This window comes from Dipodomys merriami, unplaced genomic scaffold, assembly GCF_024711535.1.
Source record: "Dipodomys merriami isolate MVZ:Mamm:240054 unplaced genomic scaffold, mDipMer1.0.p SCAF_143, whole genome shotgun sequence".
NCBI classification, from domain to species: Eukaryota; Metazoa; Chordata; class Mammalia; order Rodentia; family Heteromyidae; genus Dipodomys; species Dipodomys merriami.
In genome coordinates, this window is record NW_027202749.1 from 335,817 (window position 1) to 351,338 (window position 15,522).

Below are 15,522 nucleotides of genomic sequence, written 5' to 3' on the forward strand. Positions count from 1 at the left end.
ACCCCTGCCCTGCACACGGGTTGGACAAAGGCAAGGGCAGCACAGTGAAGCCCAGACTGTATTTGTCCCAGATATAAGTTAGGTCACATTCAGGTAGCGATAAATTACATACACAGAGGACCAGACTCACTTAAATACAGAGGACATGCCACACAGGCCACAATTTACAAATAATTCCTACAGACTGAAATCAAAGCAAAAACTATCCCATCGAGGATTACAAATGATGTAAACATGAGGAATGTCTACACTGAGACCACAGTGGCCGTAAGATGCATCTGTGCAGTTTTGGCAGAAGCAAGGGAGGGCACCCCTGAGCACTCAGTGGTGCCACACATGGCCCAGGAGGCTGCAGGCCAGGAAGGACACACCCTGGGGTGCGGCACAGCCACTTCTGAGCAGTGCACACTCAGTGCCAACCAGCCGGGAAGGATCTGGACATGTATCCCCCTTCTTTGGGAGTGGGGGTCTCAGACTTCCACATAGGCTGCTCATCTTTTGGTCATTCCTGAAGGGTGTGAGGTATGACAATGATTCTTGGGCACATGGAAGAAACATTCATCTCACTCCAGCGGGGCCGTCTGTAAGGACAATGCCCCCGGCAAGGCCTGGCCAGCAGTGTGGAGTGTGGGGGCTGGGGCTTTGGGGCTAGCAGACAGTGTGTCTATAAAGTGCTTAGTCATAGTTGAGTCTAAGGGCATGAAGCCTTCCTCACGCGCACCGGTTATCTACACTCCCACCAGGCCCACCTCAAGTTCCCTCAGGCAGGAAGCACTTCACCCAGGGAACGGCCTTAGGCGTGGCCCAGTCATCCTCCAGCTGCTGGGCAGGCAGTCCAGAAGCCCGATGCAGCTCGCCACAAGATCACCATAGCAGAGGCACTGGGAAGGGCAGTCAAGCCCAGCTGGCACTGCTTGGGCTTTGTAATGGACACCCATGTCCCAAGGGTCCATCTGCAATGAGGAGGCCAGCAAATGAGGTCACCCTGCCCAGCAAGGGGCTGGCCATACTTCCCACCGGTAAGCATGAGTACTGGCGACGTTCTGCATCGGCTGGGTCAGGGACGGGATGGAGCACTGAATGAGGCCCACCTGGATGACCTGCACCCATGGCTACCTGGCTCAGGTGGTGCGAAGGGAGAGGGGCCCAGGCCATACCTGCTCCCCCTGAAACTCCTTGTGACTGGTGCGGGTATGGGCCCAGCCTGAGCCTCGTGTTCACCTGCCAAGCAGACGAGTACTGGAGCCAAGGGAGAAATGGCCACCCCCTGCCAGCACTGTCCTAGTGACATCAAGTGATGATGAGGGCCCAGGAAGATGCTGTCATCAAGGCTGCAGCCGAGTCCCTCTGCTGGCCAGCCAGTGTGCGGAACATGGGATAGACACAGAGCCCCCTCGATGTCTCCCCTCTACTTGGGATCACCCTCGGGAGCAGGCAAGGCGTCGACGTGAGTGTCCCTGACGGTGCCAGCCTTCCTGGGCTTCTGCTTGGCCTTCCGCAGCATGTGGACCTGTCCCCAGGTCAGAGGATCAGGTTAACCGCAGTTCACAGCCCTGGGACTCTATGGCCAGTGTCCTAATAGGCTCTACAGAAGGGCAAGGGCCTGGCAAGGCTTCCTGATCAGTGTGGCCTTGTTTCCACTGGACGGTGACACCCACCCGAGGCTGCCCTCACTGGGGCCCCACCATACCACGGAGTCAGGAAGGCTCAGGCCCATCTCATCTTGGCTCTCGGCCAAACTCGCATACCTTAGGGCCAGCTGCAGAGATGATCATGTGCCCTGGAGCCTGAATCCAGGGTTCCCCATCCACCTGCACGGGGGTGGCCTTGAAGAGTGTGACCCGGAAGTATGAGCCCTGGGCAATGCGGATTCCAGAGCGTAGTCCACCCTGCACCTGGCCCTGGGCAGGTGAAAGCTGAGTTTAGTTAGGCCCATGGTAGCACAAGGGCACCTGCAGGCCAGCCAGTGCTCACCATGTGCACAACTCCAGTCACACCTACTACCTCCAACAGCCCATCGTCCATGCGTGGCTTCTCAAACCTTGAATCACTGTCGGAGCCCCACAGGTCGGCCCCAGAGCCCCAGCTGCCCCAAGAAGATGGAGAGACACACACATTAGGCACAGGTGGACATAGCTCCTACCCTGGGGCCACACAGCCCATAGGAGCTCAGCTGCATACCTGGGTATATTGATGAAGATGAGGCCCTCAATGCTGGGCAGCTCCACCTCCTGCTGCTCCACTTGCAGCCGGATCCCCTTGTGCAGGCCTCGGGAGCGGCTGATCTTCTGCAGCCCAACCCGCACATACACACCCTTGTTGTGGAACCTGCCAAAGACGATGTACCCACCACCGCTGTCACCTTGCTGACGTCAAAGGGTTCTGCGTCCCCTGCCTTGCTGTTCCAGTACCTGCTTGTGAACTTGCCAGGCTCCTCCTCCCGTGCCTGGTGGAAGTCCAGGCTGAGCTCTGCATCGATGCCAATGCCACAGTAGTTACTCATCTGCACAATCTGGGGACAAAAATATCACCAGGATCTGGACAGGCCCCAGGCACTCCCGAGTGCCCCCAAGACGGATCCAGTTATCTCCAACCCTGCTCTGCTGAGGCCAGATTCCCCTTGCGGGGGCTGCCCTGCTCAGCTGTCGGCACTCCAGAAGAAGGCAGTGTGCTGCACCGCACAGCAGCTCTGGAGCCAGGCACAGCCACTGTTCTGTGTCCTGGCAGCAGTAGCGCTGCCAGCAGCCCTGTGGGTGGCCAGGTGGAGGAGAGCACGTCAGCAAATGTGGGAGTTACACTCAAGAACCCAGGAGGGGATGCACTGGTACCTTGGGTGGCTCCAAGTCAGCCGCCTTGTTCTCTGCACTCCCCATCTCATGGGCATCTAGCAGGATGGTCCAGCGGTCCACGAGCACAGAGTCAGCCTCATCCACAGACACCAGCACCGAGAACGGGTCCTCGCCGTTGTAGCCTGCCCCCCAGCGGAGGACCCGGCCAAGGTCGTTCCCTGGGAAACAGGCAAGACAGCGTGACCCATCCCACAGGACAGAAAAACCTGGCAGGGATGAGGTCTGAGGCTCCATCCTCTGAGTTGACAGCTGAGCCCACCTGTGCCCAGGGGCAGGATCGCCACAGACGGCTCTGGGCAGGCCAAATGGTGCCGGGTCTCCTCCAGGGTGGTGAGCACCCAGCCCACAGTGCCATCCCCGCCACAGACCAGCACCCGGAAGCAAGGCACCTGGGAGAACAGGTGAAACCTGCGTGGGAGACAGGGAGCGCTCTCCACCACCCGGGATGCAACACAGCAGGCAGGTGGCTGCCCGGCCCCCGGGACAGACCAGACTAACGCATCCCTGCTCTGGACAGCTCTTTCCTGCCACAGAACTGTCTGGCAGCAGAACTTTCCAGGAGTGTCTAGTTGGGAGTTCCCACTTGCCAGACAGGAGTCTGGATTACCCCTCCCACCTGCCGGGTAGACTCAGACTCACCCAGGAAGAGGCCCTCCATTGGTCAGCTCAAAGACCTGATGTGGGTTCAACAGCTTCCGGAAACTACAGAGCAGGTCTCGGCCCTTGAGGCCCCCACTCTTGGGGTTCACAAACACAAGAACGGGGCTGCAGTCTGGGGGCAGCTTTGTGTGCTAAAAGGTAGGGAGTTGGGTTAGGGTGTAGCCAAAGTGCCTCCCTGGGGCAGACCCGGAGGCCAGGCCGGGGCCAGCCCCAAATGAGGAACCGCAGGGCTGTGCCCTCACAAAGAAAGCACCCCAAACTGCCCTCCCTCACAGATTCCCCTTCAGCCCCTGGGCGAGGCTGTCTGCCTGGCCCTCCCACCACGGCCTGCATCGAGGAGCCACACCCACTAGGCCCGGCTATCACAGGCCCATGGAAACTACAGGTTCCCGCCAGCACTGAGGGCTAGTTCTCAAGGAGGGGAGTGGGCCTCATCTATCCCCTATCAGCCAGGGTAGCTTTGTTCACAGAGCAGCCATGCATCCCCTGAGCCGTGAGACAAACATCTCTCTCCCCTGCCACGTAACCTTGAGAGACAGTGCCAGGAGGTTAGACAGTGAGCCAACTGGAGTCCTGCCACAGGGTAGGCGGACGGGAGACCGACACGCCTCGCGAAGACACAGGCTAGACCCTGGCTGGAGCAGGGACACACGTGGGCGCAGGACCCACTGGGCCACCCACCTGCACTCACCACTCACCTGGGGATGGGCAGCTGACAGGAGGGGAAAAGGGGGCATCAGCCTCATGCCCAGCTACAGAGTGAGCCAGGGCCAGGGGCAGGTGACAAGGCAGTCTTGTTCCTATGGGCGGTGGGGACAACCACTTGCCCTAACTAGCTAAACGCAGAACAGAAAAAGCCTATAGGATTACCCATCCCAGCCAGATACCCCTGAACTCATCCTACTAGGATTTGCTTCTTCCGGACCTGGGCTGGGACCAGGGTGTAAGCACCACAGACATCATAGATCATAGACCTGGGGGGCCTTCAAGTGATTACGCAAGCTAAGACAGTGGTCTCTCCCCTTCCGTCCTCCCCAGGTGCCATGCCCACAGCATGCCAACGAGGTGCCCTCTTCCTATCTGTCCAGGTTGTAAGGGCAGCATCCTAAGTCAGGGAGCCCCATCTACTGGCCAGAGGTGGCCCTAAGATCCCAGGCTGTCAGGGTGGGGTGGAGCGGGTGTCATCCTCAGGAACACACCTGACAAGATGTTGTGCATGCCCACCATTCACTCTTACTCTCGGGGAAGTGGGCATGGGAGATGCGGTGTGTGCTGTGTGGCTCACAGGGAGAGGCCTCGGGGTCCACAGTGGACAGCCAGCCCTGGCTCCAAGCAGCAGACCTAGCCACTGGCCTCAGCTCTCCAGGCCTGACCTTCCCGGCCGGTGTGAGGCAGGGCTGAGGCAGTGCCTACCGCCCTGTGGTCAAGGAGGACGAGGGAGGGGAGGGGAGGGCCGTCCAGCCCTGCCGCACTGCAAGCACAGCTGTGGGGCTGCCACTTACCAGCACTTCTGGCAGCACCAGTGCCGTCAGCGGCCGGCCATACAGGGTTGTGTCCCTGACCAGCATGTACAGTCGCTCAGCCTCTGCAAAGCACGTGACATCCAGTACCACTGCGCCTGCAAAGGTGGGCTGCAGCTCAGGACAGAGCCGCCCAATGCTCCATCCAAGTGGTGTCCACGGTGGGGCCCGTCCTGTCCACTCCAGCACACCTGCTGCCCATTCCAAGGCGAAGCCTGTGCTGTGTGACCGACCCAGCAGGCAACTCAGGTCAGCTGACCAAAGGTGGCATCTACACCGTGGTGGCCCTCCCGGAGAGGCCTTCCAGGGAAGGCGTGGTCCCCCCAGAAATGGACAGCAGGGCTACCCCTTCACCACCATCCTCACACTTGCGACCCAAGCCATGAGTTCTGCAGGGTCCTGTGAGTCCTAGGACACTATAAGGAAGGATGCTGGTGCCTCTGGAACCTTCCCATGGGAAAAATGGAGTCTGAAGAAAATTGCTGAGCCTCAGCAAAGCATCAGACATGGACCAAGAAACAAAAGCAAGGTTATTCCTGACACACAGCTCAACAGAAAAGGAGGACGGGAGGGGGTCCTCCTCCCCTCACTGCAGGCACGTTCTTCAGGGCGGGCAGCAGCTCACCTTGCGAGGAGTAGACGTGGCTCACGGACACCACAGCAGCTGCACAAATAGGTTTCAGTCAGGGGGCCAGAGCCGAGGCCCAGGCCCTGCCTCCTACTCTGGGGCCTGACCTCCCTCTTGCGAGCACCCTCGTCCACAGCCTACCCCAGGCAGCCCCTCCCCAATCTCGGGACTAGCCCCAGAAATCCTTGAAGGCACAGGGACCCCTCTCCCTGCAGAGGGCAAGGCAGAGATGGGGTACCTTGTACCCCAGAGGGTGGGCCCATGAAGTTCAGACAGCCCCTGGGGAAGCACCCAGTCTCAGCACCATGCCCCCCACAGCTGTGGTCAGGACCCACCCACTAGCCAACACCTCTGGCCAGCCTAGGGTCACACCTTTGGTGGCCATGGCCTCATGCAGCAGGCTGCTGTACTCCTGGGGAGAAAGGCCCAGTGGAAGGCCACTCACAAGCAGGGAGACATGCGGGGCTACTGCCCTGTTCTCAGCCACATAGAATCGCGTCTGGCTCACCTGGCGTACAGAGGTCTGGGGGAGGGAGAGAGAGCGGTGCTGGGCAGCACTACCAGCATCCGTCCCTAGCCTCCTCACCCACGCCCGGGTACTGAACCAAGTCAGAACCAGGAAGGAAGGGATGTCAGAGACTGCCAGAGACTCCCTTCACACCTGCCCAGCCCACCTCCGCTGGGCATGCAGGCAGTCTGAGGCACAAGGACTCCCTGCTAGGGACAGATGACATATTATGGAGGGCAGTGCTGTCCGCAGGGGAGGGCGTAGCGCCCTCTGTGGGGTAGAGGCTGTGCCTGCGGGCTCCTGTCTGTGTCCACTGACCTGCCGGATGTCCAGAAGCCGGTCTAGCAGGAGCTCCTCACCCTCCAGCACCGTCCGCTGCACTGCAAGGTTGAAGGGCATAGGCTATCGGCACTGAGCGCCTTCCTACCTCTGCAAACAGCTGCCCTGAGACCCAAGGCAGGCAGGGCTGTGGGCAGGACCAAGGGAGGTCGGCTGGCAGGGCAGGGCCGGCCCTCCCCTCCTAACACTTCAGAGGGGCATCACGTGCTCCCGAGGCAGCAGGCCCAAGCCCCAGCTTTGTGCAGCAACCCCAGGACATGGCCCAAGCTGTCCACTCACCCTGCCTGCTGCCCATGAGCACCTCGATCAGCTGGAAGTTTTCTGGATCCTCAGTCTGTGGGGCAGGGACGGGGCATCAGGCCTAGGGCCTTCCCCTACCTCCCCAGAACACCCACAAACACTGGCCTTGTGGCCAAAGGTAACCCCCACATCAGACGGCACTGGGCACACCCAGCATACACACCTGGCGTCCAAACAGCGGGAGTACCTCCAGCACCACGGCCTGTGCTGTGCTCTGGGGGGTCACACGGATGGACACGTACGCCACACCCACCCTGTGGGGGACAGGCTCAGAACTCTGGCTCTCCCGCTCCTCCCCCTACCCAGTGGACCCTGCACCTCGGGTCTCACTTGAGCCAGCCAGGGTAGATCTTCAGGACCTCCTGAGCGCGAGGCAGAGCCCGGATGACCCAGGCCTCGGGCGTGGGCTCTCGGGTCCCAGGGCCTCCACTGGCCTCCTCCTCAGCAGTCCCACCACTTCCAGTTTTCTCTGGTGCATCACTAGCCAGTGAGGGCAGGGGCAGGGCCTGTAGCTCAAAGTCCCCCGGGTCCTCGTTGACATAGTAGGCCCGCAGCGCCACCTCCTGTGGGGCAGATTCAGGTGTGAGGGGCCAGGGGTGAGCAGGAAGACGGGCAGGTATCAGGTGTGAGGGCCAGGTGGAGGAGCAAGCGTGGCTGCACCAGGCCTCATACATACCCCAGCCCCCACCACGGGCTCCCTCTTACCAGCACCTCCTGGCTCCTGGCCAGGCGGGGAACAGTGACCAGGCGGAACTGATTTCTCCTCATGGCATCATTGCCATCAAAGATCTTCAGGGTCTGCTTGCCTGGGCCAGGGGAAAGCAGCTGAGAATCCAGAGGGTCAGTGACCAGGCAGAGACGGGCAGCAGTTTTGAGGAGCACTTACTGGAGTCCAGAGCTGCCAGCGCCTCTCTGCTGGGTCCGGTGGCCACACTTCCGTCTACACTGTCCTCCCCGTTGCCTGAAGGATGGATGAGAACATCACACCCAGGCCATGCCCAGGTACAGGGCACATCCCCAGGACTCCCCTTGCCTCACCCAGTTCCAGGGCCGCTGTCTCTGGGATGCGGAAACAATGCAGCTTGCTGAAATTTCGGGAGAGCAGACGTACGCATGCCGGGGGCAGGACCATGGAGCGTAGGCGCCCAAATGAGCACTCGGGGCCCAGCACTGCACAGCACGCCGAGTGGGCCTAGGAAGACATGGGTGTGACTGGGCCCTGGGTGGGGGTAGGGCTGCCCTGCCTCCTCCCCACCATGTTCACTGTCCACCGCACTTGTGCATAGGAGCAGAATGCAGACAAGAACCCCCAGTCAGAAAAGAGCTACATGCAGACAGGTCCAGGAAAGGGCTCACACTTAACACACTTGACCCCACTGGTGATCTGAACCTCTCCTGGCCTTCCATCCCCAGGGCTCCACTGCCACCCCACCCAAGTCCTACCTGGGTGCCACACCACTCGCAGCGCACGCCGGCCAGCACGTCCGAGGAGCTACAGGACTTCTTGCAGACCTCACAGCGTGCTCCAGAAGGCAGATTCCCCTCCCGCCAGTGGTGGAGGAACATGTCCTAGGGAGGGGGCAGTCAGTGACGGGTCCTGCCCCCTCCCTTTCCCCTGGCTACTTCCAGGCCCTTGAGCACTCACATGATCCTGGTGCCCGTCCTGATGGCACTGGCGGCAGTCACTACAGGCGAAGGGCACACAGTCGGGGTGAACATGCAGCTCACACACTGGGCGGGGGCGGAGTGCAGGGTTAGGGACCACTCGCTGCACCCCTGAGCCCACCCTCTTTCCCAGCCTCTTCCTGGTAGGGGATAAGCCCTAACCCCTGCCACCCAGAATCCCATTCCCTCTGACCCAGGCCCAGCAGCTCCCATCCTGGTGCACCCTTGGACTGAAGCACCCTGGCCAGCTCTGCACAAACTGGGCAGGGAAAGTCTGGGCCACCAACAATGGTCAGGCTCCTGGGTGAGGGAATCAGACCAGAGGGCCACGGAGATACCTTCACAACGGAGCGCAGGTACCTCCAAGCCCTTGCGGCAGACCCCACAGAACTTGCGCTTATAGAGGCCACGAGATCCAAAGCAATGGGCTACAGGGACCTGCAGAGAAAGAGCAAGCATCCGTCCTGGGCCCGGCCTCCACCCATGCTGTCCTGCAGGGGTCATCCAGCCCTTCTTCCTCTTCATTCCTCTTCATCCCCATGACTGTAGCTGAGCCTCTGCTTGGAACTATTCACCCTGACCCAGCTCTGCTACTCAGGTGGCTCGACCTGGGAGTAAGTCTGGGTAATCATGGGCAGAAAAGGGCCTTGTAATGTCTCACCCACCGTGCATCTGACACCCACACCTCCCTCCACAGACTGGCAAGGCTGCCAACTTCCAGGCAACTGTCTCCTCAGATCCAAGGGCCATTTTCTGGATGGCAATTAGGCCACAAGTGTTGTGGACATGAGACAGCACACTGGCTTTGCTGAGGGCAGGCAGCAGACCCTCATCTCACTCAGGTTAAAATGTGACCAGGGAGAATGAAAAGGCCGCACTAGAAAGTCAATGGTAGAGAGGCCAAAATGGCGGGTGACCTTTATTTTTAGTTTGCCAGTCCTGGGGCTTGAACTCAGGGCCTGGGCACTGTCCCTGAGCCTCTTTGTGCTCAAAGCTAGTGCTCTACCCCTCGAGCCACACCACTACTCCTGGCTTTTTCTGAATAGTTTATTGGAGAAGAGTCTCAGGAGCCGAGCACCAGTGGCTCACATCTGTAATCCTAGCTACTCAGGAGGCTGAGATCTAAGGATCGTGGCTCAAAGCCAGCCAGGTAGGAAAGTCTATGAGACACTTATCTCCAATTAACCACCAGAAAACTAGAAGTGGTGCTGTGGCTCAAGTGGTAAAGCACTTGCCTTGAGCTGAAGAGCTGAGGGACAGCGCCCAGGCCCAGAGTTCAAGACCCACAACCTACCAAAAAAAAAAAAAAAGGAAGGAAGAAAAAAAGAAAAGGAAAGAAAGTCTCAGAGGCTTTCCTTCCCAGGCTGGCATCAAATGGTGAACCTCAGATCTCAGCCTCCTGAGTGGCTAGGATTATAGGCAGGAGCCACCAGCACCCAGCTAAGTTATTTTTATTTTGAAAAAAAAAAATCTTCCTAGGCATGGAATGTGGCTTAGTAGTAGAGTCCTTGCCTAGCATGCCTGGAGCCCTGGGTTCAATTCATCAATATGATATAAACAGAGAAAAGTGGAAGTGGCTCTGTGGCTCAAGTGGCAGAGTGCTAGCCTTGAGCAAAAGCAGCTCAGGGACAGCGCCCAGTGAGATCTACTCAGGGTGCACTGCATACCTACAGCTCTTTCCTTTTAGTTGCTGAGCAAGATTCTATCCTTTCCTTCCTAACCACACTGTAGCTAAACTGACACACAAGGATCTGCAAGGGTCGGTCACTTGTCCCGTCAGGACCACATGCACTTTCCCCACACTTACCCGCACCAGACTGGGAGCCACAGACGTACATGGGGTCTTCACCTGTTTTAGGCACTTCTCGTGGGACATAAAGTTGCAGGCTGTGGGGAAGAGAGCCTCATGAGTCTCTGTATGGCCCAGGAGGAAAGTAGAGTCAGTGCTCAGACTTGGCCCCCAGGACCAAGAGCCACAGTGGAGCTGGGATCCCAGGAGATGAGAAGGAATCTTCCCCTGGTACCCAGCTCACTCCAGCCTGGAAGGCATGGTAGTGCCTGATCATCACACACACCTCACACCTTCAGTGCTCTGGCAAGCAGGAGCCTCTCTTCCCACACCCTGGCTGGGCCCCATTTGCCCAGATCCCAACTCGCTCTGGACTCTGCCCAGAAAGGGCTCTGCATCCATACCTAAGCACTAACCTGAGCTGTTCTGCCTCTGGACTGAGAGGTCCTGACCCTGCAGACCCACAATCCTATGGAGTCACATTGGTGAAGGGGACCTGGAGCTTATACCTCCCCCCTCTATAGGGATCCGGGGTCTTATCCCCATATTGATCAGACTAAGACCTGGAGCTCTGCTTGCCTTTCAGCTGTGTGATGAATTCAAGGGTCTAGTCTTCTACCCATAGCTCTCCTTTCCACCTCTCACCTGTGCATGAGATTACCAAAGTCTAGCCTCAGACCCGGAGCTGACTCAGCCTGTAGTGTCTGCCTGAGTGGATGTCCCTGATGGTTCTAGAGGACAGGCAGGGCAGTGCAATGCTTTTGATCAGATAGAAAACCAGCCACTGGCCAGCTGAGGGGTCACTAGCAGAAAGCATCCCCACACTAGCTAGCCTTCTGGGCCGGAGCACTCAGCTAGCCCTACCTCCAGCCCTGGCCACGACAAACTAGCTGTCAAGGTCCCTGTGTCCCCACAGTCTGGGATGTGGACCACAGGGCCTGCTGGCAGGAGGAAGGGCCAGAGGACCGGCTGTGGAAGTGCCCAGGAGGCAGAGGAGGGAGAGCAGTCTCCGGCCTGGCCGGCTGGGTGGGGTCCATGCTGGGCTGCCACACCCGGTCGGCGCGGGTGCCCGGGCGGGCGCAGCCAGCTCGAGACCCGGCCGGGCCGGGGAAGGGCCGGGGAAGGGCCGGGGAAGGGGCCGGGGAAGGGGTTGGGGAAGGGTCGGGGAAGGGCCGGGGAAGGGCCGGGGAAGGGCCGGGGAAGGGGTCGGGGAAGGGCCGGGGAAGGGCCGGGGAAGGGCCGGGGAAGGGCCGGGCGTCGCGCACCCGGGCAGAGCCTGCGCCCTCGGAGGGAGGTCGCGCGGCGCGGGGCGGGCCGGGGCGGCCGCAGGGGCGCGGGGCGGGCTCTCACCGTCGCACAGAAAGCCGGCCAGCCCCCAGATGAAGTCGGAGCAGAGGTGGCAGAAGGTGGGCTTGGTGAGCGTCACCCGGCGGAAGCTGTGGCCCGGCGCGGTGGGGCCCGCGGCTCGGCCCGCCCGCTCCGACCCCGGGCGCGCGCGGTCTCCAGCGCCCAGCACCGGACTGCCAGCCGGGCTGCCGGGACGCGGGGAGCCGCCGCCCGGCCCGGCGCGGGCCGCGGGCTCGGCCGCCGCCGCCATCCCCAGCCCGAGAGGCCGGCCGCACGCACGGCGGGCGGAGGCCGGGTCGCCACCGGACTAGAGGCCCGCGGCGGCCCCCGCGCCCGGCTTCCGACTGTGCCGCCCACTGCGCAGACTCGCGCGGGCAGGGCCAAAGTGAAGGGAGGCGGTGGGCGGAGCGTCGAACGGAGGGGCGGGTCTCTGGGGTTCACAGCGCGGGGGGGCGGGACCTCAGGGGCGGGGCCCATGCGTGGGGCGGGGCTTGGGAGGGGCGGGGCCTCGCGAGCCGGGGTCCGAGACCTGTGGCGGGGCCTCAGGAGGCGGGGCCCTGGGCGGGGCGGGGCCTGGGCGGGGCGGGGCCTCGCGAGCCGGGGTCCGAGACCTGAGGGCGGCGCCGCCGCCGGGCGGGCGGGGCCAGGCTCGGCCAGGTGCGGACGCCAGGTCTTCGCGCGCCTCCCGGGGAAGCGGCGCCGCTAAGGCCGGGCAAGGTCGGCTGGGGGCAGAGGGGACCCTCCCCCGCTCGTACGTGCTCGGGACGGCGGGAAGGTAGCGCCTGACAGCGACGCGGGCCGAGGGCGGGGCCTTCACCCGGCGCCTGACTGGCCCTCGGCTGCAGCCGGACCTGGCGGCGGCCGGGACGCAGGCCTCCGCGGAGGGCGCGCCGCCGCGGACAGCTCCGGCGCCAGGCATCGCGGGGCTCCAGAAAGTGGACGCCGAGGCCTTCGCCGGTGGTGGTGGCTTGTTGTTTCGGTCGGTCGTGGGCCCGAGCTCTGGGCCTGGGCCTGTCCCTCAGCTCGTCAGCTCCAGGCCAGCGCTCTACCACCTGAGCCACGGCGCCACTCCCGGCTTTCTCTGCTTACGTGGTGCTGAGGAATCGAACCCAGGGCCTCAGGCGTGCAAGGTAAGCGCTCTTCCACTGAGCCACCTTCCCAGCCCTGGTGTTTGTTTGGGGTTTGAGGTTTTTTTGTTTTTCTTTTTTAGGTGGCACAGGGAGGAAGGGTGAGCAAATGCAATCATGCTGCTCAGTATATACTGTGTGGAAAATGAACTGTGTAACTGGTGGACAGAGACTTCCCGTCTATGAGCAACTGCAAACTGAGCATCAGCAAAGGAGAAGATGACATTGTTCAAAAAAAGAAATGTATTCAGCCGGGCATCAGTGGCTCCCGCCTGTAATCCTAGCTATCGGAGGCTGAGATCTGAGGATCGCGGTTCAAAACCAGCCCAGGCAGGAAAAGGCCGTGAAACTGTCATCTCCAATAAACTATCAGAAAACCGGAAGTGGCGCTGTGGCTCAATGGTAGGGCGCTGGCCTTGAGCTCTTGAAGAGTTGAGGGACAGCGCCAAGGACTAGATTCAGGCCCCACGACCAACAGAAAAGAAGAACAGAAAAGGTGGCTCAGTGGTAGAGCGCTTGCCTTGAATGTCTGAGGCCCTGGGTTCGATTCCTCAGCACCACATAAGCAACAAAAAGAAAAAGAAAAAAGCTGGAAGTGGCACTGTGGCTCAAGTGGTAGAGCGCTAGCTTTGAGCTGAAGAGCTGAGGGACAGCACCCAGGCCCAGAGTTCAGGCCCCATGACCGGACCCAAAAATAAAAATAAAAAAAAGTACATTTCCTTTCCTGTATCATCCATTCCCTCATCCTCCCCATTCCCTCCCTCCTACCTCCATCACAAGTTGCATAATTCACGTTCATGTCCAGTGCAGCCAGTGCACTGTAATGCTGCACTTTGAAAGACATCTTTAAAAGAAAAACTCACATCTGATGGTTTTTGCAAAACTTTTAACTGTTTTCTGATCCAGTATGTTAATTAAAACATCCAGCAAACAATACTGCCGTCAGACCCTCCTGCAAACTTCCTGAAACAACAGGCTTATTGCAGAAGATGCAGACACACATGTGTCTGAGCACAGCCTGCAAGATGGGAGAGCCTGTCCCCACATTGGCATCAGCTCTCAGATATGGTCTCCCTTGGGCAGTCTACTTAAGGCTCTCGGTCCCCCTGGTTTTAGAGGTTTCTCGCTGTCAACTAAGCCATAGCTAAGCCCCGTGGCCTGAGAGGTTCATGAGCAGGCCTTCCTAGTTCGTGGTCTGGGAGCAAGAAGACAGCACAGTACACTGGCACAGTTAGGTTATGGTAAGGGTGGTTCGTATTCACTTCCCTCAGCCCTTCCTAGCAAAGACACCATCCGCCATTGTGCCTCAGGCTCACACGTCTGAGTCCTAGCCCTCAGTACACAGAGCGTGACCTTTGGAGCTACAGCTCTACAGAGATAATCAGGTTAAAATGACACCAGGCTAAGCCTAAAGTCCAACAGGATTGGTGTCCTTGAAAGGAAGTTTGGACAAAGACACACACTGCAGAAACACAAGGACCTGTGACAGTTCCACAGGCCAGGATTGCTGGCTACTACCTGGAGCAGGAAAGAGTCCTGGGGCAAATTCTCTTTGGGACACTCAGAAGGAACCAGACCCCCAACATATACATCCCAAGTTCAGCCTTCAGGACCATGAGATATGTTTCTGTGGTTAAGGTCCTGTGGCGCTTTGTTACTTACCATGGACCCAAATTGCACAGAATCATCAGCAACAGAGTTGGAATCAGTGTGCATACTTACAGTATTTTGTGACTGTCTTCTTTTGCCTCTGAGCTTCATAGGTCAGGCTTTTTAACTGCTGCCATGAATTGCATGGTCTCTTAATTGGCACCCCCTGCAGGGTTGGGTATCTACTTCTTACTGTTTTATAATGGGCTCACGGCTATGACCCTGAGCTGTTAAAAATAATGCTTCAATGTCTGGAAACCGTATACCCTATATCCATTTGCCACTCGACGGACACAAGAGGTGGCAGAACATGCTCCACTCACTTTAGAATATAACGCCAAACAGTTTTCAGAACGTTGAAACAGAAGTCGAAATCTATACCAGCTCTGCGGAAGATTCTGCTGCCAGTTTTGCCAATGCTGGACACTCAGCTTCACATTCCAAGATCTATATAGTAGGAATGGCAAAGCATCATGCACATCTCCCCTCAGGGTGTCATGGTCCATCCTGTCCTCCTCATCTCCCCTCAGGGTGTCATGGTCCATCCTGTCCTCCTCATCTCCTCAGGGTGTCATGGTCCATCCTGTCCTCCTCATCTCCTCAGGGTGTCATGGTGTCCTGTCCTCCTCATCTCCTCAGGGTGTCATGGTCCATCCTGTCCTCCTCATCTCCTCAGGGTGTCATGGTCCATCCTGTCCTCCTCATCTCCCCTCAGGGTGTCATGGTCCATCCTGTCCTCATCTCCCCTCAGGGTGTCATGGTGTCCTGTCCTCCTCATCTCCCCTCAGGGTGTCATGGTGTCCTGTCCTCCTCATCTCCTCAGGGTGTCATGGTGTCCTGTCCTCATCTCCTCAGGGTGTCATGGTGTCCTCTCCTCCTCATCTCCTCAGGGTGTCATGGTGTCCTGTCCTCCTCATCTCCTCAGGGTGTCATGGTGTCCTGTCCTCCTCATCTCCTCAGGGTGTCATGGTCCATCCTGTCCTCCTCATCTCCTCAGGGTGTCATGGTGTCCTGTCCTCCTCATCTCCCCTCAGGGTGTCATGGTGTCCTGTCCTCCTCATCTCCTCAGGGTGTCATGGTCCATCCTGTCCTCCTCATCCCCTCAGGGTGTCATGGTCCATCCTGTCCTCCTCATCTCCT

At 59.3% G+C, this 15,522-nt stretch overlaps 1 protein-coding gene across 2 annotated transcripts; it reads right to left on the reverse strand.

Moving 5' to 3' along the window:
• Positions 1 to 40: 40 nt before the first annotated feature.
• On the reverse strand, positions 41 to 11,868 carry Dgkq (diacylglycerol kinase theta). 2 transcript variants are annotated; one of them, XM_070021643.1, is made up of 23 exons: positions 11,609 to 11,868; positions 10,277 to 10,356; positions 8,808 to 8,907; positions 8,450 to 8,535; positions 8,248 to 8,373; positions 7,843 to 7,996; positions 7,691 to 7,765; positions 7,510 to 7,610; positions 7,135 to 7,367; positions 6,968 to 7,058; positions 6,784 to 6,838; positions 6,484 to 6,545; positions 6,030 to 6,180; positions 5,655 to 5,693; positions 5,012 to 5,094; positions 3,489 to 3,640; positions 3,109 to 3,257; positions 2,829 to 3,007; positions 2,412 to 2,512; positions 2,182 to 2,328; positions 1,975 to 2,086; positions 1,749 to 1,901; positions 41 to 1,510 (listed from the first exon to the last, which is right to left on the reverse strand). In XM_070021643.1, the coding sequence occupies exons 1-23, from the start codon at positions 11,853 to 11,855 to the stop codon at positions 1,409 to 1,411; spliced, it is 2,778 nt and encodes a 925-aa protein (XP_069877744.1). In that variant the 5' UTR covers positions 11,856 to 11,868; the 3' UTR covers positions 41 to 1,408. The 2 variants fall into 2 exon arrangements, with proteins under 2 accessions (XP_069877744.1, XP_069877742.1); XM_070021641.1 differs by having other exon boundaries at positions 5,012 to 5,127.
• Positions 11,869 to 15,522: the final 3,654 nt, after the last annotated feature.